Here is a 24,564-nt window from a genome sequence, read left to right on the forward strand (position 1 = left end):
TGTTGATATTAGCTGCAAGTGGGCTTTGATTCGTAGTTTTAGACATAATTTGGTGATTATTAAATGTATGTGCTTGCAAAATGTATGAGGTAAACCAGTGTCCAAACACCACGATATAGTGTGCGTGGAGGCTCGACGAATTTTCAGCATCAGAACCTGTTGGAGGTGAGTGGTCAGATTAACGCGCTGACCGCCTTTCCCCCTTTTTAATAATTTCTGGTTCCCAGTGAAGACGAGGCTGAGTCCATCCTGTAGCCAGCCGATCAATCTGTGGACTCGGTTATCCCAGCTCACGATAACATTTTAATTTCATCTGTGAAAGTATTTATAGGATTTATTATTGGAATTTCTGTCACCATGGAGCAGTGCCCTTAAGGAACTCGTAGTCGCTCATCTAGTCAATAAATTGTCAACCTTTTATAGACCCAAAGGTTCATTACTGTGTTCTAAATTCTCTTGTCGGTGGATCCCATATTGAGTCACGTGGATCCACTCTGCACCCTAACTCTTATGCTCGAGGTCCTGGGTTCAAATCCTCTGGAAATCATAGTTTGGTATCCTCACATTCAATGCTATTTAGTTTGAGATACTTAAAGCATAAAATAAATTACGAATAATAAAGTATGAAAAAGATTGCCCTTTCGTTTGCAAACACCTCTATTTCTGGTCATGCCAAAAGTGGTTTTTCTGCAGTGAGCTGGGAACATGGCATGGGTGTGTGAATTGTGGCCTAATTAACAAGAAGACTGGCCTCTTAGGCTCCCTTAGGTGATTCATGAAAATGATACTGATGCAATTAGTAAGTCCAGACCGGAGGGAACAGGTTCATTGCACGTTTTACGTATAAGGTCAAAGCAAAGTTGCATCATCAGCGTGATTCCAAATTAGCTGTGCTGGAAAAAAACAAGCATAACAATGATGAAGATTAACGTATATCATACTTGAGCATGAAATTTTTATCAAAAGTGAAAGTGGTTGTAATATTGAAACGTGTGCTGATAACGAAAGTGGAAATGAGCACACATGTTGCAAATAAGTACGTTGTTTACAAATTTGTTATCTGTTCATAGCCTTGACATTTATTTGTTTTGCAAATAGAAGTAAATTTATTCTTGTGAGATTTGTTGCGTATTTTACCGGAAGTAGTCGCTGTACTGTTTACTTTTGTGGTTGTTTTTGTACGAGAGGTATCTAATGAAATTTGCTCCAAGGCTGGCTGCCATATTTTTATCGTTAGCATGCGTATCGTCATTGAAGTGTAATGTACAGTCCAATGTAATGTCTGGTTTAAAATCGGTACATCAAACGTATTGTGGGTCACCCATGCTAAAATATAAAATAACATCCAAAGTCTTTTACTTGCTTTATTAAATGTTTTTACTTTGCTACTGTGCCGATGCTGTTAATATCATTAGTCACCAGTTTACGCGTAGTTCATCGAACGTCGAGGCCTAGTGATCAGCATTGTCTCACATTCAGTGGGTCTCGGATTCAAATCTCAGCCCGGACACTGGCCTTCCTAAAATGGTTTTCCTCAGTCCCTATAGGAAAATGCCGGGTTAAAAGGCTAACCTTAAACTAGACCACAACTGTATCCTTCCACGTGTTTTTTTATAGAACCTCGTTATATTTGTAAGCCGACAATACATTATGCAGTAATATGCATGCCGGCAACCGTGGCCAAGTGGGCAACCCTTTAAATTACAGTGGTAAATATTTGTACCACATGCTTTAACGTTCAGTATATCTGTATTTTACCTACACCATATTTGTGGGTTTAGTATTATTCTCAGAATAAACAGGAATAACCGGTTGATGTTTGTAATGTGTTCTGTCTTCTTTGCGGACTAAATGTTTAAATGTTTACTAGATGAGGAGCTGCTTCGAAGAGTTCAGTAGTATTATATAATTTAGATTTATCTCTGGGAGCGTAGGTTCGAGTCCTATTAAAAATGGAGGTCGACATAATTTATTATAACCTTGTGATTTTAAAATTCACCTTCTTTTATGTTATGACTCTCAGTGATTCAAGCCCCTTTATTTTCCTTCCATCCCACTGTAAATTCCATGGAAACACCGTGTACTTTTCTCTCTCATTCCCCCTCCACCACGACGTTTTACAGTTAAATTATTTTGGCATTTATAATCTCATTCGTTTTGTTTTCGTGCCATCAGAACATTATACTTTGTTCTTTTCATTTTATTACTGGCTGTAGACAGAGTGGAAGGGGTCCAATACCCATCAGGGACAGGTCACATTTCGAGCGTCTTTGGGGCCATTCACCCTCTTATCAAGTTGGTAACAATGTCCCTTTCCCTTGTAATAAACGCGGCCAGAGCGTGAAGCTATTACTCGTTTGTAGCTATTGCTGATGTTTAGAATGTATGGAGCTTTGCCTCCACGCTACAAATACGTAACACAGAAAGTCACTCACGATTAATATTGCTGCTTGCTTCAGGATAGCATAACTTTGTGCTGGCTTCCGGTCACGTGAATGCATTATCCTTCATGCACTGAAGACCGACCGATGGAATTGTTACTAGGCCGTTAAAGTAATTAATTTATTTAGAAACAGTAAGGCTGATTTATGCTTTCAGAGGGTATTTAAAGAATTTATCTGACAAATTTTTATGAGGAACAATATTGTATTTGATGTTCTCACTGCCCGGAAGTTGTGGGATGTTGCGCTGTGTAGTCTGGTAGATGTTTACCAACGTTTCAGAGTAACGTAAAATAGATGAGGAATTTATTCACAATTTTAGGTTAGGTTTCCTGTACCGCTTGGGAGTGAAGCCTCAACTAGCTGGCTAACGATTAATTTTATCTGGTCGGTTCTGCTGTCTTCAGTTTATGGAGTACCATTGAACCACGAAAGTATGTTTTCGTACTGCTAACCTAACCTAACACGGTTAATATGAAGGGAAGGACGTGATTGACCTCCTAATTATGCGTTTCATTGACACTGTAAATGGAAAAGTTCGATCTTATTCCCGGCACTAGACAAGATGGAAGTTAGCTATTAGCTTAGCGCACCGGCCGTCTCTTGCATTCTTGGATGAGCTGCTTCAGTGTTATTGCAACAGATGTTTCGCAATTCCGTCATGCTGTCAAGTATACTAACAGAGACAGTCTAAATATAATTATGCACACTCACCTTTCTGCATGTAACTGTCTTGCCCCATCTTATATTAGTGCCATCGTGTATTGAACACGACGCAAAATTTATTGTTTCCCAATATCAGTGAAAAACCATCTCTCGTCGCGTGGTATTTGTGACGCCAAATTATTTAACTACATACTCGTAAGCCGGTCACCAAAAGACTTGCGTGCATCAACTTATCTTACAGTGATTTAGAGAATATGTTTTGGTTATTATATTATGGCAATTGATAATAATATCACTAATAACAATTTTGCTACGTGTTTCCCAGTTGAGCACAGTTAAAACGCGATTTGCGATACAATTTTCTGCCATCTCATCCTCCGAATATTTTCCCACAATTTCTGTAATTTGAATTGATATTGTTTTTGGATACCTCTGTTTTTACATATCCCGGAGTAAAAAGTTCTACTGATCTCAGAAAACACGTTACATAAGCTTGTCATTCCGTTATCTCCTGCTGTTGTTTAAAATCTGTGGAATGAATTGCCAGTTTTTTAATAGACACGGTGCCTATGGAAATCATCTCGTCTCGCTTTTGTGTCGCGAAGTTGTTTTCTTTTGTGTGATTTCGTAAGAAATACGTCTCATCTGGCTTTACGATGAAGGGAAAGATAATTACGCGTCAAGTCGTTGGGTTGGTATATAAGGCTTTGCGGTCTGGCAGGGAGAGGGAGTTGCTGAATTGTTTACGGTCGACAGCGCACGCGCAAGTCTGGCTACCTGTTTGAACCAACCGTACTCGCGGTGTGTTCTACAACAAGTGATTTGAACTGGTTCTGTTCTACGTCCTTATGTGTATAAGCCCAGTGTTAAGAGTTCGGTTACGAGGTAAGAAGAGACGAGAAATTCATTGTGAGGTTACCTGACAGCTGGTATTTGGAAAGAAAGTGGTGTAGAAATGGGTACGCGCACGTCACGACACGTTAAGTCTGTTGCCCGCGGCATCGTAATGGAAGTGACATTTTGGTTGATATTCAGTGCTGCTACTACCACGTGTCAGCCAGTTCAGACCCTTGATGAGATACTACAAAGTGGTGAGTAAGTTTTCATTAAATGCTCTGCGTCATTCATCTAGCAAGTAGCCTCGTGTGAGGCTGGATTCTCCGAAAGAGAATTATCAAGATTCCAGTAAAATGGGACAGAAATATTACAGCAAAGTATATGCATTCCCAGAACCTAACCTAAGAAGCATGTGATTTAGGTCGAAGTATGGAGCATTATGTTCAGGGTGTTCATAAAAGTACAACACACAAGAACGCTGTACACTTAAGTAGACCTTACATAATTACGTCATTAATAAATCCATAATCATACATTATATTCAGAAATAAATAAAATTACGCTACACTCTAAATATATTTTGTTAAATTAATACACTGAGTAAATTATTATGTACATAAATTGTCCACACTTCGATCATTATTCGTTGAATTTACATATACTATAGATTATTTCTCATGTACGAAAATATTACCCCACAATTGTACAGAACTGAGATTTGCAGTCGAACAAATGTTTAGTGGATAGACGTTTATTTTTTTTAGGCTAAGCGTCTTGTGTAGATTTCTTCCATCATAGTGGGCCCTTTGTTATTGACTACTTGAATATCTGAAATAGACTTTCTTTCTCACAACTGGGGCTGTATGTAATTATGGGGGTCAGTAGTCTATCCTTATGACGTTATGTTAACTTATTGCAGTTTATCTCTAAATTTTTATAATGTTTTGGGAGAAGTTTTACAGTCGGTTTGGGTCTTAGATAAGATTCCCAACACCTGAGACTGGAAACACACGATTTACAACAAGTTTTTACTCTACATTTTTACGTGTTTTGACAACCGAGTTCTCCTATGGCCGTAGACTTATGGGACACTCTGTATAGTGCATAATACAAAGTATAACCAACGTTACAGGGTATAAAGCAACTCCACTTAAAAAAGTTAAATTTAACCCGACCTAATTTGGTGATATTAACTTATATTGCTTTGACTGTGAACTAATAACACGAAACTTCTCTGCAGTCACGTGCCCCGGATAGTCGAGCACGTGTATGAACGTGTGTCACAGGGAGGAACTCGGATCGAATCCTGGCCAAGTTACCGGTTGCTTTCGCTGCGATTTTCCTCAGCTTCTTCAGGGATATATTTGGATATTATCTTAAAACACACAGGACCTTTTTCTTCTGCAGCAAACCAAACTGACTCTTAGGCCTATGTCTCCAAGACTGTCATTAACAAATGCTGAGGTTAATGAGACAGAATAATTGAAAAACGCATCAGTGAAACAGTGGACCCCTGTAGGAAAACAATGGTAATGGATTTCTGAAAGTTTCCATTTAATTTGCCTGGAAGAACGAAATGAACCTGTGTGTTAGTTATTTGAATGAGTTCTGTCATCTTTCGCAATATTCATTGCTGACGACCGCGTCCTTCCAAATCCTTTCCAATTCATCATTCATGAATCCTATCTTTCGACGCCGTGTAGTCTGAGATGCTGACAGCGTCGTTAAATGAACACATTTAAAGATAAATTTCTTCTCTCAAAGGAACAGTGACTTGAGTTCTATCGTAATTTTTTCCTCAGTCACTCTAGACGAATGCTGAGATAAAATTTTAATAAAAACCACGAACTCCTACTTCCAAATATTCGTCAGTTCACCTTTCTTGAAATTCTTTTCATCCAGTTTAATGCTATAAAACTGTGCAGTTGAAACGGTGTCGTCAAAGAATCCACCAACAACCCTCAATATTCATTAAGACTTGCAGTCTGTACTTGATGACGGAACAGGCGTGTAGTTTTGATATTTGATACCGGAAGGTAATGAAATCAAATGGCGTACGAAGAAGGGAATCAGACGACAGTGACTTTAACAATCGACACGCCGACCAAATATCGATTGTGTTGATTTTGACGGGAGATATCGATTGTGAGGCTGACTCTCTGAAGGTTTGACTTGCAGTCTGTACTTGATGACGTAACAGGCGTGTAGTTTTGATATTTGATACCGGAAGGTAATGAAATCAAATGGCGTACGAAGAAGGGAATCAGACGACAGTGACTTTAACAATCGACACGCCGACGAAATATCGATTGTGTTGATTTTGACGGGAGATATCGATTGTGAGGCTGACTCTCTGAAGGTTTATGTCAGTAAAGTCACTGATTGGCTTCACGTGACTGGTTGCAAGATTTTAATTTATTCTAAAAATATTGTAGATTATCGTGAACTCTAGGATGGAAGGAGCGACCATTTCGTAAAAAAAAAACTCGTTTACAGCGTTATTATTTGAAAGGTTCCAGGTTCAGTATCGACTGTTAAAAATTACAACAAATTACGTGAAAAATGGTGTAGAAATAATTCCCGAAACGTCGCTCATTACCTGGATAATAGGTGGACGGTCCCCTAAATCCGTTTCTGGGCATATAACCATTTTTCGTTCATTTCTTTCCGTTGTGACTGGAGCTAGACGGTGCAGTGACGTTTCTGAGTCAGCTGTTGCTATGACGTGTCCTCTCTCGGCACGCGCTAATGTGACACACGTCACTGCGACCTTCAGTCTTTGCCCGATTACGTTTTGGCTTCAAATCCGACAGAACGCAACGTGGAGTCTGTTACTCGCTCACATAAAGAAAGGAACGCGCTTCTGGTCTCTATTTTAAAACATTCCACAAGGCCACCGGTACAAATGAACAGTACCGAGCGTCGTAACAAGAGATGTTACCACTTCCGGTTCGCGTATTTTGGTCAAATTTCGTATTGGAAGGTACTTGTCCGGCCATCCTCTTCTACGCCCTGCCTCAGAGAGTATAAGAGGTCCGCATTGAAAAATCTACAATCAAACAAGGAGCGAACATGCCACGCTCTGTACACTTTTGCGAAACGTGTTATCATCCTGATGATGGAGGCATTTCGCACCTTCGAAACGTCGGCAAAATTCTATGCGACCACTCGGCGCAGAAACCCAGAGGGCAGCCATCTTCACTAAAAATGAGTTGTATTTGCGATGTCTCGTGTGACGTTCCTGGTCTTTATCGTGGTTTTACTCAGATTCTCCAGCAGAATGTTGAGATGACAGTGGACGTAAGGAAACTGGAAGTTGGAACTACGTCGTAGTGTGAGGGGAAGGGAAGATTTGAAAGGTCTGTCTGTGAATGTACAGTGTGACTGAAAACATTTTACTTTCAATTTCGACACATCCGGTGGAATTTTGGTTCACTGACTTTCAGACCAAAGTGAATATTTTGAACCAAATGAATTGTAGATCACCAGCAATGCACAATAATTTCTCATCCGATAGTACATGAAGGAACTGGGGTATCTTTGCGTTGTAACTGTCCACGAAGCTCCGAGTTGCTTATGTCCACTGTATCTTAAAACAGGCTGCAATCACCTTATCTTATCATTCAGTGCCTGTGTTGCTAGGCAACATGGCTCCGGCCATGAGTAACTTCTCTTACCAAATCCAACTATCTGAAATGCAGATGTGTGATATTTATTCCAAGTCCCAATAAGGATTCTTCGTGAGGGCAAGTTATACTCGTATGTCAGTGCACTTGTTTATTAAATAAATGTTTTGCTGTCTCAGGGAAAAACTTGTGTGTATGAACAGCTCTGATGATGCCACATTAAGGTCTTAGGGCACCCACTGGCGCGATTAGCCTAAGATGGGAAGTTAGAATGCCGATTTATATCACGACTAACTTTGGTTAACTGTCTCTCCATGTAGCAGAATCCTTCTTTAAAAAGCAGGCATGCTTTCAGTGATTGAATTTTTGGCCTTATGTGTTCACAACAACCCACAATTTCTCCATATCCTGAACAAGATTAATCCAATTCAGACTCTCACCCTATTTTATTAAAATCCATTTTAATATTATCTTCCAAATTGTCTCCGACTTTTTGGCTTTCCAGTTCAAGTTTTGAACTCAGAAGCAGGTTCAGCGAAGGTATTCATAGTAAGTAAGGAGAGGGAGATTATTGCTTTTAAGGGTTTACTCAACGAATGTTTTCTTAACAGTTAGTAGAACACTTTGCTTGCGCGATCTTGACCTTGGTCACTTAGGCTGAGGGGCAACTAGGAAGACGACTCTCAAGATAACGCGCGTGTATTTGTTAAGCCGAACTTTCTAACAGTACGTGTATTGAATCAAGACATGGCAACTTCCGTCCCATTCAGTTAGATGTCAAACAAACCTCTACAGGTGAAACAACATCTTTAAATAACCACGAATTAACAAATTTAACTACCTACGCTTACCCATGTAAGGTTTTTTCAAGTTAGGGCAACTTTTAGATTTGAAGCGAGCGACCTGTAATGTTTGAAAATCCATTTAGAAATATGGCGACCTCTTCTCGAGAAACTGACGCTCAAACACTGAATATTAACATGACCTTGAATAAACAACTGTTCTCATTCATGTTCCCATGTCTGTTTCGTCTTCTTTCCTTGGCATTGTACTTTTCAGAGCCAGGTTTATTTCTGTAGAAGGGAGTACAGGTGGGAAATTTCCTAAAGTAAAGTCATTCTAAGGAGGTTATGATGAATTAGTAGTTCAAAAGAGGAGACAGGATTGGAAAAGATTTTGATGTGGAAAACCTCTCAAAAAGCGGTTTCCTGGAAGGATATAGAAGAATAGAATTCAGATAGGGATGTAAGATTTGAGGTTTTCACAGCCGTGAGTATGAAGATTTCTGTCTTCTGGGTTGTTGCGCTGTGTAGTCTGGTCGATGTTTACCAACGTTTCAGAGGTCATACTGCCTCCGTCATCAGAGTATGAAGATTTCTGTCTTCTGGGTTGTTGCGCTGTGTAGTCTGGTCGATGTTTACCAACGTTTCAGAGGTCATACTGCCTCCGTCATCAGAGTGTGAAGATTTCTGTCTTCTGGGTTGTTGCGCTGTGTAGTCTGGTCGATGTTTACCAACGTTTCAGAGGTCATACTGCCTCCGTCATCAGAGTGTGAAGATTTCTGTCTTCTGGGTTGTTGCGTCGTGTAGTCTGGTCGATGTTTACCAACGTTTCAGAGGTCATACTGCCTCCGTCATCAGAGTATGAAGATTTCTGTCTTCTGGGTTGTTGCGCTGTGTAGTCTGGTCGATGTTTACCAACGTTTCAGAGGTCATACTGCCTCCGTCATCAGAGTATGAAGATTTCTGTCTTCTGGGTTATTGCGCTGTGTAGTCTGGTCGATGTTTACCAACGTTTCAGAGGTCATACTGCCTCCGTCATCAGAGTATGAAGATTTCTGTCTTCTGGGTTGTTGCGCTGTGTAGTCTGGTCGATGTTTACCAACGTTTCAGAGGTCATACTGCCTCCGTCATCAGGGCGCCCTGATGACGGAGGCAGTATGACCTCTGAAACGTTGGTTAACATCGACCAGACTACACGACGCAACAACCCAGAAGACAGAAATCTTGAGATAGAGATCATAGAAATATCATTGGGTAGACGGCAGAGCATATGTGGGATTGTCCTGTAGGAGGATTTTGTGTTTGTGATGTTGGATCTTAGGGTTCTTCTACCATCTAGAGTCGGTAGTCAGGCCCTGATATGCTTAGTTCTTAAGTACGAATGTTTGTATACATTTATTTCTGTTGTATAATGTGAGAGATCTCCAGTCTCGAAACCCAACTGCTTTTACCAATATGTGAATCGGAATTGTCGGGAAATCTGCTCTGGAAGGTTACGTACTCGAAGTTATAAGTTACCGTTTAATGAACATGACTGAAATAAATGTTCTCGCTTTGCTTTGACCAGAACGAATATCATGGAACTTCCACGGGTAACTAATTTCTGTCTGTAATTAATGTAGCTTAGTTGTCAAATCCACGTATTAGGTAACTTACAAGGTATGACGTAATGTAAAGAAAATTTTCAAACCATGTTCTTTACTCACTGACAAACTTAGACTGATGACAACAGAATTGTAGGAATGACAAGTGGAAATACCTAGTTGCTAACCTTGTTCTACGACCTTCGATCTTGCAATGCATTGTTCAAAGCAGCGCCTTTTTTGTTTAAGCGTCTAAGATTTTGTAATGCACGATGTTCATTTAAAACTCTTCCCAGTAGCAATCACCACCACTAAAATTAAATCAGAAGCCGACGCAGGCTTACCCTCGGGTAATAGACTCTCACAGCTTCCCTCGCTACAAAGCCACGCTGGTTGCTTGGCCGATCCCCACGCCAGGTGAAGAACATCGCTTCGCATTGAAACCATTTGCCACTGTTCGCGAAGCATTCAGCGTTGCGTGTCCTGAGAAACAAGTACCCACCCGTGTAAGACAAAGATTAACAGAATTTTGGGACACTGGAAGTGTCTGGGACGGAGAACATGTCCAGCGGCCGGGATTGCTGGTCTCAACATCAATTGGCTGCGGCCGACATTGATAATCCAAACTGTTTTACTGCAATCGTTCTTTGGCGAGCTCAGTGTAAGACGTGGTCTATGGCCACCGCGATCTCCAGACTTTATCCCGCCAGACTCCTGATAACATTGAACCCCGAAACACACTAAAAGGGAGTCTTGTCTTTGAGAAGGTTCTTCTTAAAGTCATTGCTAATAACTTACAGCTAAAACCAACGTGTTTATCTTATACTGATGTCACAAAAGGTTAAAAATATTGCGTTTAATCAGACACCCCCTAATCGGCACACGACAGAACTCATATCCGAGTGAATGAACATCTGTATCAAATACGTTTGTGGTTTCTCACTGTGTGTAGATCCAGTTTTGAATACTGTGAGGATTTTTTTTATTTAGTGTTCTGTCTGACAACAGGTCCATATGAACAGGGTCCTTCCATCCTTTTCTCGGACTGGGACCTGTTCATATACGTTCTTGGCAGATGATCCAGAAGTGGTTTGCCATTGCCTTCTTCTGTGTGTGAATGGAGTAATTGTTGGGATGCCACGGAGAAACCGGGGAAGCCCCCGGAGGAAAACTCCGTGTTGCCTAGACCACGGCCTTGCCCAACATAAGTTATAAATTCTGGCACCGCCGGGAATCGAACCCGAGACCCCAGGATTACAAGGCCAGCGTTCTAACCTAACCTATTATTTATTGATTTAGTGTTCTGTCTTAGGACAGGTCCATATGAACAGGTTCCTTCCATCCTTTTCTCGGACTGGGACCTGTTCATATACGTTCTTGGCAGATGATCCAGAAGTGGTTTGCCATTGCCTTCTTCTGTGTGTGAATGGAGTAATTGTTGGGATGCCACGGAGAAACCGGGGAAGCCCCCGGAGGAAAACTCCGTGTTGCCTAGACCACGGCCTTGCCCAACATAAGTTATAAATTCTGGCACCGCCGGGAATCGAACCCGAGACCCCAGGATTACAAGGCCAGCGTTCTAACCTAACCTATTATTTATTGATTTAGTGTTCTGTCTTAGGACAGGTCCATATGAACAGGTTCCTTCCATCCTTTTCTCGGACTGGGACCTGTTCATATACGTTCTTGGCAGATGATCCAGAAGTGGTTTGCCATTGCCTTCTTCTGTGTGTGAATGGAGTAATTGTTGGGATGCCACGGAGGAAAACTCCGTGTTGCCTAGACCACGACCTTCCCCAACACAAGTTATATAAATTCGGGCACCGCCGGGAATCGAACCCGAGACCCCAGGATTACAAGGCCGTTGTTCTAACCGCTAGACCACCGTGGCGTTATAATGTGAGGATATATTACATAAATTACTTTAAACTCAGTATGGTTTGTTTTAGAAAGTACATAAAATGGAGAGGAAGTTGTATTGCATCCGTCTGGCATATTTAATCCTCGTATAGCTACTCAGTCGATTTTGATTAAACTTGGTATTGGTGTGTATGCACTAAAGGTTTTTAGGGTAATTTAATTTTGATCCATTATAAGAACAGCTGAACTGAGTTTCTTGAAAGCGGTTAGTCGTGTGTTTCACCGGAAATAAGGTGATTTAAGTGGTCACGTGATTCTTGTAACAACACAAGACACTTCCGCCCAGCAGGTGTTGGTGTCTTACTCTGGGCGGAAGTACTCCAGTGTTGACAACGTCACGGGTTCTGTCCCTTCATTGCCTTAATGAGTCCGACACTGTGGACGACCACGGGAAGAAATCAAGATGGCTGGGGTATCCCGGTCGAGATTAGAGCCAGATACCTCCTGAATACAAATCTAGTTACATCACCTTCTAGGCGAAACACTGACTTCCTAATTGAAGAGAAGAAATTAGAGTGTGGGGGTGTTGGCCTCACAAGAAGTATCTTTTTTGTTCTTCAAACAGAAATCGAGTTGATAAATCTGTCGGAAAGGAGAACATGTCAGTTGTTTGCCGACACACAAAGATGTTTTGCAATATTAGCGGTTGTTATTAAGACGAATTTGTAGGAGAAACTGAGTTCGTTGTTACTGAACCACTGCTGATTCGTTGGTTCTTTGGTAACCAATTATACAGTTCTGCATAATTGTACTTCCTTCGCGGTACTTGTTACACCCGGGAAAGTTACTTGAACATTTTTAAGCTTTATGTACACTATTTTATTTATTTATTTAATGTTCTGTCTGACGACAGGTCCATATGAACAGGATCCTTCCATCCTTTTCTCGGACTGGGACCTGTTCATATACGTTCTTGGCAGATGATCCAGAAGTGGTTTGCCATTGCCTTCTTCTGTGTGTGAATGGAGTAATTGTTGGGATGCCACGGAGGAAAACTCCGTGTTGCCTAGACCACGGCCTTGCCCAACACAAGTTATAAATTCGGGCACCGCCGGGAATCGAACCCGAGACCCCCAGGATTACAAGGCCAGCGTTCTAACCGCTAGACCACCGTGGCTCTATGTACACTAATTACACGAAATTAACTCATAATAGGGGTAACGTGTTCGTATGTCGAGGTCATAATGTAAGAAATGTACACAGCAGCATCAAGTGTAGTCTTTATCAGGACGAAATATTTTTTTTTTCGATAAGGCGAATAGTGAACGAACGAACGTTGTGATAGCAGAACTCGATAGTCAGTATCAAAGTTCACCATTGTATATGATCATGAAACAGGTTTATCGCTTTCCACATTCGCGGCCTATCTCCCAACTACCCATCTTAATGTTATCCTCCAGTGTTCTCGGCCCTGCAATTCTGACTCTCCATCTGCCCTCTTACGTGCCATGCTCATGATAAACATTTTGATTTAATTACCTTGGCAATATGAGACAAGGAAAAACGAGAATCACATTTTTTGAAAAAAGTGACAGAAATCTGTGTAAATACTGTTTGTTCCTGTCCTTTGAAACTACACATTAAGTTGACGTCTTTATTTCAGCGAAGAGACATTTTAGGTAGATCTACGTAGAATTACGATCCGAGCTTTGGGATGACAAAATATTTTTCACTTTAAAATTTAATGAAAGGTGACACGCTGGTCCCCGTTAGGTGCAACTTCGCATGAAATAAGATGATCACGAATGTTAGGCAGGCAGGAATTTGGAAGCAGGAGATTGTGGCCCTCGCCTTTGGAGAAACGAGGAAGTTAATTTGGTAGGCTTGTAGACGGTATTCGAACTGGGCACTTCCCGACCGTTACCTCCTGCTGTATAATTAGTAATTCAAAATACAGTTAAAGGCACATCGTGAATGTACACACGTCTTCCTGTTTCATGAGAATTTGGTAGATGTGTAGTGGAAAATCTGGGAGACTGCGTGCGAGATTACGTTGGGAACCAAGTAACTGTTCGTGGGGGCAACGTTACGGAATCCACCTTCTGTGATCTTTTATGTCGACAACTGGTTCCATCCGATCAACTTCAGATTGGAGTGTCTGCAATTTCTATTGTACTGCGTTACGTTAATAAGGGTCCCGAAATGTGAACTGGTTCCTTGCTTCTCTAAAGAAAAGCCTACCTTATTTTATTTCCATAACAGTTTATGAACTAAATTTATTAAGAAATCAACTTTAAAATTTCATAAAATGGCAGAAGGGTTTTAAATGTGAGGAAATTCGTAATGAAAGAAACTTCACAATTTATACTCTTTTGAAAAATACTGTCGTGAAATAACTGCGTTAAAAATGTTAGTCAGAAATCTTAAGGGAAGGGACCATTATGGAGACCTCGGTCTAAAGCGGAAGGTGTCGTAATATTAATATGATAATTAAAGAAAGTATATGATAATATATTTTGGATTTATCTGTCTTGGGATATAAATATTAACGGCTGTTTTAATGTTGTAAATTTTAGCTTTTAATTGCAAGCAATTCTCATATAAAATAGTATTGGAGACTCTTGGTAGAATAAGAAGGTAAACGATGTCCCACTCTGTGATTTTATAAATCTAAACATGGTTTGACATAAGTATGAACGCTTTAATGACCATTTTAATGAACAAGCTTTGATCATAGAGGAGAACGTGTAGCATTATTAAAACCAAATTGCATTACTTTAAAATATCTTGTGGCAAAGCTGTGTAACGATAGCTCTGCAGATGGACTACCCAAACCGTCGTCACAAACACTTGAGCACACCTCATGTACGAGCAGTCTCTTGGCGCCCAGCTGATCAAACAGAGAAATACGTAGTCAAATCCATCTTGATCATTTCCGGGGACCAAATACGACTCGCCAGTCATTTGTCTGGCTCCGTATCTTTGGTTAGTCTGTCAGAAACGCTCCAGACTTATACTCGGGAGGTCCTAGCTTTATATATTTGTCCGCAGTCCGGTTATCATGACTCAGGTTTTACTCCGTTCTTCCCGATCAAGAAATTACCCGCATTTGTTTTTGTGTGTCCCGCTTATAACATCCAATCTGACTCATCCTACTAATACAGTCAAACCTCGGTTCACGAACGCCTCGGTTCACGAACGCCTCGGATCACGAACGCCTCGAATCACGAACAATTCAGTTTACGAACGACCTTCAGGAACGAATTAAGTTCGTGAACCGAGGTTTAACTGTATTATTAAGTGAAGAATGAAAAATATTAAGCTTCTGATTATGCAATTTTCTTTGTCCTCTTACGTCTTCTTCCATGGATTCAAAAGTTCTCTTTATCACTTATTCTCATGTTCTTTTCGTAGAAGTTAGATCGGCGTGGGGTGTCCTAATTCAATTTAAAATGCATTGATATCGAGTTGTTTGCTGTTTCAGTGGGCAGGGAGGACAGTTTACTGAGGGCTGATCTAGGGAGTATCTACGCATTCACACACAAGGGCTGGAATCCTCATATTGTGGAAAACGAGGTTCCAGCCCATTTGGACACTGTGAACCGCAACCCGAGGTTGTATGTCGTCGTGGATGATCGAGAGGACGCTGAACAGACCAACACCACTTCCGTCCCAGGTTCAGGTGAGCGGCTTGTCTTCGGTTTCCAAGGCGTGGGTTAAGGCTCGGCAGTTTTGGGCGTTGTCATACGAGATTCTTTTGTTCATGGCCATTTCCTCTTCAGGCTTTTCGTTCTCTTGAGCCGTCCTGTCGTAGGGTTTTTTTAGTGTTCTGTCTGACGACAGGTCCATATGAACAGGATCCTTCCATCCTTTTCTCGGACTGGGACCTGTTCATATACGTTCTTGGCAGATGATCCAGAAGTGGTTTGCCATTGCCTTCTTCTGTGTGTGAATGGAGTAATTGTTTGGATGCCACGGAGGAAAACTCCGTGTTGCCTAGACCACGGCCTTGCCCAACACAAGTTATAAATTCGGGCACCGCCGGGAATCGAACCCGAGACCCCAGGATTACAAGGCCAGCGTTCTAACCGCTAGACCACCGTGGCAGGTTGTTGTAAGGTACCAGCAGTTTTTAGTTTTACTGACGTCATTAACTATTCGTCCTGATTTGTCCATGTTTCGCACGCTGAAGCTCTGTACGTGAAGTTAAAGCCCATGTCATCTTTCTCCTTCGTTGTACTCGCACGTGACACAACTAGATTGGACGCTGTGCTAAGTGCGTCTGCAAACTTACGGTCGACCAAAGCCGGAAGAGATTTCCCGTCAGCTGTAGCAAGATCACTGACTGAGAATCCTCTTACTTAGCAGTTGTTGGTACGTAATTGTGGGAAAAGATAGCGGAAGTAAAGACTATCACTTGTTTTTCCTGTTTAAACTGTAGCAATAGAGAGAGAGTGAACGTGGGAATTGTGTAGTAGGCCTGCATTTTACTGTAGTTGGAACCCATCTTTTCTCATCACCCCATGAGAGGTTACTGCCCCATCCTCGAGTAATCTGGTGATATAATTTCGAAAAAAGTACGTTTTACATGCCGAAGAGAGTGAGTGGGGAATATTCAAGGTAACTCGGTTGTTATTGTTACCTTGGTTAAAGGTCAAAGGTGGAATTCTCACGAATGCGGGCAGAATTGTTACGGTATGCTTACATTTCTTAAATTCGTTCAACAGACATAAGACAGAATGTCCTTTTGTCAGGCTTCTCAGATTTAATACTCACAGTAAGATAATAACAAATTATGCCCAGTAATTTCGGTTCTGCAAATTTTATTTATTTATTTAGTGTTCTGTCTGACGAAAGGTCCATATGAACAGGATCCTTCCATCCTTTTCTCGGACTGGGACCTGTTCATATACGTTCTTGGCAGATGATCCAGAAGTGGTTTGCCATTGCCTTCTTCTGTGTGTGAATGGAGTACTTGTTGGGATGCCACGGAGGAACCGGAGGAAAACTCCGTGTTGCCTAGACCACGGCCTTGCCCAACACAAGTTATAAATTCGGGCACCGCCGGGAATCGAACCCGAGACCCCAGGATTACAAGGCCAGCGTTCTAACCGCTTGACCACCGTGGTCGGTTTTCTGCAAATACAGAATGATAATTTTAGAAGACAACAATAAAATAACGCTTGTAAATATATTAAATTACTTCGGAAATAGTACGAAAAAATAAAAGATAAAATATCACAACTTCTGAAAGTTATGGGCCCAGGATTTTGTATAAGTACAAGAAGAAGCCCTGAATTTGCGAGGCGGTTCGTGAAATGTACGATACCCTGTCCAATTTTGGTCAGCTGAGATCACAGACTCTTTGATTTGCAAGCGTCAGATTAAGGTCCTTTTCAGAGAGATGATAAAAGAGGTTAGGCGCCAACCAATTCCTGGCACTGATCGACACGCGTTCCCCCTCAAGGTGATCAACTACTTTGCACTCAACAACTGGCACACTTGATTAATAAAACATTATGACGTCATAAAAATTCTGCGACGACGACGACATTGTCTGCGCAAGCGAATGTTGACAAGAACAAATGCACAGCGCACGCTAAATATAGTATCGGAGTTGCTAAACATGTCTGAATACTCGATAAGCTTTCAGCCAATTTGTGATAACACAGGATAATTATTTTAACGAAGTGATCGTACGTGAGAAAATTTCGTAGTTTAAAAAGTCGTGAGGCTATCAATTTTTTCGTATTGACTGAACATACTCTGTGTTTGCATACCAAAAAAGAATTAAAATAACATTCACTTCATGTGGGGGGGGGCAGTCTTTCCCTAGAATTGGAATATATTAACAGATTTTAGCAAAAATTCGCATTAAATTTCGTGAGAATCTATTTAGAAGTTTTCAGGTTGTTGCATGCGGATGGACATTGCGAAGTCAATTTGCGTATTTTGCAGTTCTTTGGTTGCTACTGCGTCTCACGTAGGGTTTTTGCTGTGAAAAATAGTTACCTGATACCCATTTTGTACACGAATGACTGATTTTGTTAAAGCGAACGACTGAGTCAAGCTGTTTGCAATAGTGCGCCAAATTTAATATAGTCTTTAATAAATTGTAATGACGTTTCAGAGTGAGCTTGTTTATATAGAAAAGAAACACGATTGCTTCATTAAACAACCTTTCAAATTCACTGTCATTCCCAAATCATTTAAATGATCTTTTCATCTAACGCTCTTGATTGGTACATCTGATAAAGCGTTGTTAATTATCCGAAGGGACATTCAATTAGAAGTCGTTTTTAGCAACTGATACATTTCTTGTATCTGAATACTTCAGGACTTTGTGCATCCCTGAAGTGAAACAACTGTCTGTCCTTCATAAAGGATTCATAACAGTTTCTGAAAGTCTTATGAATACGTAATTATGCAAAAAGAAACAGGTCACAGGTCAAATGCCACAACTACATGCGTTCTGAAACCACGTTAAATTCGTGTAAGATTTGAGGTTAAATTCGTCATTCACAATAACCCGTTCTACGTAACGTACACAGTTGGAAAAGCGTTGTGTAACAGTCTAAGAAGACAGACCAAGTGAAAAAATAATCAGGAGTAGTAGGGAAATTAATGAGTGGTCATTTATACAAGGTCACACCCCTCTCCCCAGGACAAAGTCGTCATGTCGGTAGAGGTTATGATATAAAAAGAACAAGAAATGACTTGAACCTCTACGACTAGCGCCAGAAACTATAGTCTCTGCACAGTTATTTGGCCGTGTTACCTGCTAATCAGAGTTTGTCTTTTATTGTTTACTAGAGCAAGTTTTTAAAACGCAACCAACCTTAAAATCTTGAGTAAGACACTAAACTAACCCCCACTTCGGCATTGTTGTGTTGGTACAACGATGTTGTTGTGTTGGTATACGCAACAATGCCGAGTAAACAAATGTTTGTTTGATGACGTGTGTTCTATTATAACCAACCAATTTGATTGTTGTGTTCTATTATAACCAACCAATTTGATTGTTGTGTTCAATTATAACCAACCAATTTGATTGTTGTGTTCTATTATAACCAACCAATTTGATTGTTGTGTTATAACCAACCAATTTGATTGTTGTGTTCTATTATAACCAACCAATTTGATTGTTGTGTTCTGTTATAACCAACCAATTTGATTGTTGTGTTCTATTATAACCAACCAATTTGATTGTTGTGTTCTATTATAATGTTGTTGGTACAACAATGCCGAGTAAACAAATGTAACGTAACATTGTTTGATGACGACATTTCTTGAAGACAAATTGGTTGGCTACAAATAGGTTGACGACGACGACGACAGATCACGAATTTCTGTAATTTATAAAGAGTAACGACATATTACTTCTGTCCTGGAAGCTGCTTCTTTTGTTGTTCTAACAACAAAATGGCGTTTGACCATCTTGGCAAACGCAACTTAGCCATATTTGTTGGTGGTTTGTAAAACTGTGGGTGTGGCAGCGATTGGGTCGTTTTACCTTCAAATTCTTCTTTCATAATGAAGAAATTGGCAACAAAAGATAAATGTAGTCGTTTTCTTATTATTATTCGATATTGAAGTCTTCCAGTGGACTGACATCGTAAGTGAGACGAGAGCAGTATCTACAGGAACAAGAATGCTGTGTTTTAATAACCGAATGATAACCCCTGTCTATCTATTTTGTTTAATGTATTTCATTTAACTGAGCCGATCAGTAAAAATATGCACTCGTGTGTGAGACATTACTATCAAGTTTGTTTTGGTGTCACGGAATGAAATCACACTTCGTGACTCGTAATACTGCGCTCGCAAATTTTTATATAAATAGTTACAAGACTTCATTACAGTTGATCAATTTCTTTTCACAGTTCCTTTTGTTTCTTTCCATCTTTCTGTTCTCTGTCCCATTCCCTTTGCCTTTCCCTTCCTTTCTTAATACGCTTTCCTCTTAATCCCCTTTTTCGAGAGTCTAACCTCTCACGTCCGACACATGAAGAAGGAACACTGACTACCAACCCAAAGTGTTCGGCGAAAAAAAATATCCCGGCGAACACATAAATATTTCAGATCCGTGACATCACGAAAACTATTCCACGCGTGTAGGGATGAAATATATGAAACAAAAAATGTTTGATGAAGATAATGGCAGCGAGATGGGAAGGACACGCGGAACGCAAGAGAAAATATATCTGGAGGCTCAGATTATATTCCAGTGGTGGGCAGTTTCCAACATGGTAATGAATATTCATAAGGGGAAGGGAATTTATTGACCAGAATATCAGAGAGAACTGTGGTCTGTGGAATTAAAAAATGCTGTTTCGAAGGCATCAGTTGTAAGAACTTAAGGAAAGTCATTAAGACGTAAGAATAACAGATACCGGTCCGGGATTAAACGGGGAAGTCTTGTTAAAGTAGCAAGCAGGAATACCACACCACGGCGTTGAGTAGAAAACAGGAAGACATCCTACAGATTTTCAAGAAGATAAAGTCATTAAGATTGAAGTTGCAGTAACGCTGCTGAATTATATGGGAAAATATGCCTTTAATGAGGACATATCGTCATGGTTTAGCCGCTATTAAATGTAAGGATAACGGAGACGTGGACGTCAGAGCACACGTGTTTTGCAAATGCGTAATTTTCTATGTTGTATCCTTTTTTAACTAAATTTCATTTTTTACAGACAAGTCATAGTATTTAATTCTTAATGATATATGGGGACCCCCAGTATCTATTTTTCTGTACGATACGAAGTTTTTAAGAAATATAATGATACATTTGACCTTCGCGTAAGATATACTTTATTACGGAATCATCCATCATTGAGAGGTGTCGGATATTAAACATTCATTCATGCTTTCATCTTATGCGTTTTCCATAAAGGACACATGGCACCTCCCAAACGACAGACCGAATGTTAACGAGACAGACCCTCGGTCGGAGTGACTCCGTGGAACTTTCCAAATGGCTGATGCGTATCTGATCTGCAGTAATATCAGTTACGTCGGTATTAATCTGGCTGACTTTCATTTAAAAGGGAAATCCAGAGTGTTCAAGTGTTATAATCAGTTTCCCCCGAGACACGCCTTTGTTTAAAAGCATTTTATAAACGCCACCTCGAAATTTGACACGAGTTTCCAAAATTTACGGAAGATATTCGAGTTACCAACAACAGTAATTATAATTATAATAACACTGATACAAAATACGTCCAGCTGCCACAAGTAATTCAATATTGTAATAACTGAATCAGCTGAGCTTTTACGACTGAAATAATTCCAAAAAGTTTTTGAATAGACCTATTGCAAAAGCTACGTCCACACGTACGTACAATGAAACTTTTATTTTATTTTAGTGTTCTGTCTGACGACAGGTCCATATGAACAGGATCCTTCCATCCTTTTCTCGGACTGGGACCTGTTCATATACGTTCTTGGCAGATGATCCAGAAGTGGTTTGCCATTGCCTTCTTCTGTGTGTGAATGGAGTAATTGTTGGGATGCCACGGAGAAACCGGGGAAGCCCCCGGAGGAAACCTCCGTGTTGCCTAGACCACGGCCTTGCCCAACACAAGTTATAAATTCGGGCACCGCCGGGAATCGAACCCGAGACCCCAGGATAAGACCGGGTAAGTCAGTCAGTACAGTGACTAGACAGCCTGGGTTCAATTCTCCAGAGGTGTAGGATTTTTCTCTTCGATGCAGCGTCCAGATCTTCTCTAGCGCTCACCCGGCGTCCTACCAAAAGGGTCCTGTGGGGAGGGACTATTTCTCCCTAGGATGAAAAGTGGCCAGGAAAATCATGACTTTTGGTTTAGGAGGAAGTCTACTGAGAGAGTGTTTCCCATACGCCGTCGTCTGCTGTGTCATGTCTTGAGCTGACGCTTAATTTCAATTGTTTCTTCCAGAAAACAAACGGGAGGTTGATCCAAGGTCACTTGTGTGGTACATGGCGTCATTTGGTGGCCTGGTCACCTTCTTCCTGGTTGTTAGCTGCTCTGAGTGCTGTTGCTCCAAACGTACACAAAGAACGCCAAACAGCACATCCAGCGCTCGTCCTGCCGAACCTCCCGCAGAAGTAACGCAGTGGCTCAACGAAACTCCTCCACCCCCATATCATCTGTTTGCACCTCCATCCTACGAGACCCTGTTTTATGAGAGTGTTGGTGAAACTAAGAATAAATGCGAGGTTTATGTAGTGCCTATTCACAGTCACGTGGTCACAGTGCACAATACGTCCAGTAGTATTCCAGCTGAGCCCAGATAGCGATGTCTGAATCTGATGAATTCTTCTAAGAGACTTCTGAATAGCTGATCAGCTCACTGACTGAATTCAGGTTTTGCACTTCAGAGCGAATCTTCAAGAACTCTGTTCATAACGTACCATGAAAAAAATATTATCAATATTATGATTTGTGGGCTTAATATTCAGGATGTGGTCCATTCTATGGTTTGTAACTTCAGAATTCGTCAACATTTCGCCCTGAGGCACGAGAGATATCTGTGGGACTCACATACATTTCGCTCTGAGGCACGAGAGATATCTGTGGGACTCACATACATTTTGCCCTGAGGCACGAGAGATATCTGTGGGACTCACATACATTTTGCCCTGAGGCACGAGAGATATCTGTGGGACTCACATACATTTTGCCCTGAGGCACGAGAGATATCTGTGGGACTCACATACATTTTGCCCTGAGGCACGAGAGATATCTGTGGGACTCACATACATTTTGCCCTGAGGCACGAGAGATATCTGTGGGACTCACATACATTTTGCCCTGAGGCACGAGAGATATCTGTGGGACTCACATACATTTTGCCATAGAATTCATTATGAATGTCTATAGTCATTTTTCATCCACTGTAATAGGTACCTTGGTCAGTTCGCTGTATTATGCTAAGAATATTCACGATGCATGTCAGCCAGATGTGGCTGATATCTGCATTTCACCACTTACAATGAACAAAACTTTCTGAGCAATGACAACCTCGAGGGCTGGCGTCATCAGAGATATATCAAGCTGCTGAGTAAATGTTATTATTTGATTATTTCCATCAGAAGTACGCGATCTGTAAGTGAGGAAATCTTTGAATGCTTCGCGTTAAATGATCGCAGTTGTCTATAACTGTCGAACGTGGCGTGAAATTTATGAAATGTTTTAAGGGGGGCGCAAGGTATAAAGGTTTGGAAACCTCTGCTCTAATGTATTAATCTCATTCATGAGAAGAATTATGCATATTTGATTGGAGATTAGTTTTATTTGTAGTAATTTATTGCATTGTGTCGTGGGATTTTAAATGCTTTGTGTATAAACATTAAGATCAAAACTATTTTTGGACTTCAAGAGTGAAGGAGCTGTCATTTTGTTTTAGGACGACAAATTTTAATGGTGATTTCTGTTACAATTTTTATTGATATTTTAATGACTTCACGTGTTCTGGAACCATGTGCAATTTGCACGAACACTTTATTCTGTCCAATTAGCTTTAGGTTCACCTTCAGGGTATGATGAACTGTGATAATTAACAGTTAACAGATTTGTGAGACCCTCAGTCAGACACCTCGGATGTCCATATCAACTGAAGGTTTAAAGAACGAAACCAGTTCAGCACTTCACTGTTCCGAGCGTCGTACACAAGTTCGTTGTTGAGAGATCATTGCCATCATTTTCAAGAGTGCTTTTTAATCCTGTCTTTATTTTAATTTAACAATTTCCAGTATTTGTTTCTGTATTTGGACCATTCTCAAAAGATAAAGTTCACTTGAGCATACAAAGGGAATTTTCCTAAGAATAAAATCTGTATAAAAAGAAAAGTACGCGATGGAAGACTTAGTATACCTGACTATATTGATCATAATGTTGTAGTGCCATTAGTGTTTGTTGAGTGTTTTTGTTGTAATTGTTCTTAATTATCTGTAGAATTAACATTTGATTACTTGGAGTGATGATATGTAATTAGCCCCAAGCTATGAATCAGACCATCATCGGTTGTGGTCATTTTAGAACAAGAAGCCCTGAGTAGTCACTTGAAGTTTGTAAATGGGAAATGATATGATAATTAATGTAGATGTCTATCACGTAAAATAACGAAATATTAAATCTGGGATACTGGCAACGACCCGTTCTCCAAGTGCCTGAGCACTGCGGGTCCCAAATCTTCGTTGGCTTGATCTATAGACATTTTGGTAGGACTCCTTGGATGAGGGATCGGCCCGTCGCAAGGCCTCTACCTGTACGCGACAGCACAACAAACATCCATGGCTTGAGTGGGATTCGAACCCACGGTCCCAGCGACCACTGCGGACCCCAATATTAAATCATATCATCCAAGTCATCAGTCATCTATATAGACCAATATAGAATTAGACTAATAATTACAATTTACAACATTCCAGTTTTGTACCGTAAGAAGTTTTGTATGTATGAAGTAAGGTATTTATAGTTTTTTTGTAAATAAAATTGAAATACTTTTTATATATACATCTTTATTTACAAACAGGCCTATATAATTTGTTGTATTCACTTCCTTATCATTTAAAAATAATTATTATATTTGTTTACCGTCAAATCACAATAAAATAGTAAGATAAGATAATTAAAATGATTAAAATATCATCTTATGTTCCATATCGAGCATTCGATTTACATCGGAACATTCATAGTGAATGATAATCGATTAATCGATCGTTGTCACATGTTCTCTGAGGGCTGTTAACTAAATGTTATTAAGTTGATCGTGTCAACTAGGG

At 40.5% G+C, this 24,564-nt stretch overlaps 1 protein-coding gene across 1 annotated transcript; it reads left to right on the plus strand.

Annotated features, from left to right (window-relative positions):
- The first annotated feature begins 3,827 nt into the window (after nt 1-3,827).
- LOC110827422 (uncharacterized) lies at nt 3,828-24,289 on the plus strand. The gene is made up of 3 exons (XM_022059073.2): nt 3,828-4,198; nt 15,280-15,477; nt 21,716-24,289. Exons 1-3 carry the CDS (start codon nt 4,063-4,065, stop codon nt 22,072-22,074), a joined length of 693 nt encoding a protein of 230 aa, XP_021914765.1. The 5' UTR covers nt 3,828-4,062; the 3' UTR covers nt 22,075-24,289.
- Nucleotides 24,290-24,564: the final 275 nt, after the last annotated feature.

This window comes from Zootermopsis nevadensis, unplaced genomic scaffold (genome assembly GCF_977971745.1).
Source record: "Zootermopsis nevadensis isolate Lab colony 2312 unplaced genomic scaffold, Znev_1.0 Znev_ptg000010l, whole genome shotgun sequence".
Taxonomy (NCBI): Eukaryota; Metazoa; Arthropoda; class Insecta; order Blattodea; family Termopsidae; genus Zootermopsis; species Zootermopsis nevadensis.

Bases quoted from the DNA above. Each gene is read 5' to 3' on its own strand.
- LOC110827422 (XM_022059073.2), top strand. From the start codon at position 4,063: ATGGGTACGCGCACGTCACGACACGTTAAGTCTGTTGCCCGCGGCATC. The intron at 4,199-15,279 runs GTGAGTAAGTTT...TTGCTGTTTCAG, and splicing joins TGATGAGATACTACAAAGTG to TGGGCAGGGAGGACAGTTTA. The intron at 15,478-21,715 runs GTGAGCGGCTTG...TGTTTCTTCCAG, and splicing joins CACTTCCGTCCCAGGTTCAG to AAAACAAACGGGAGGTTGAT.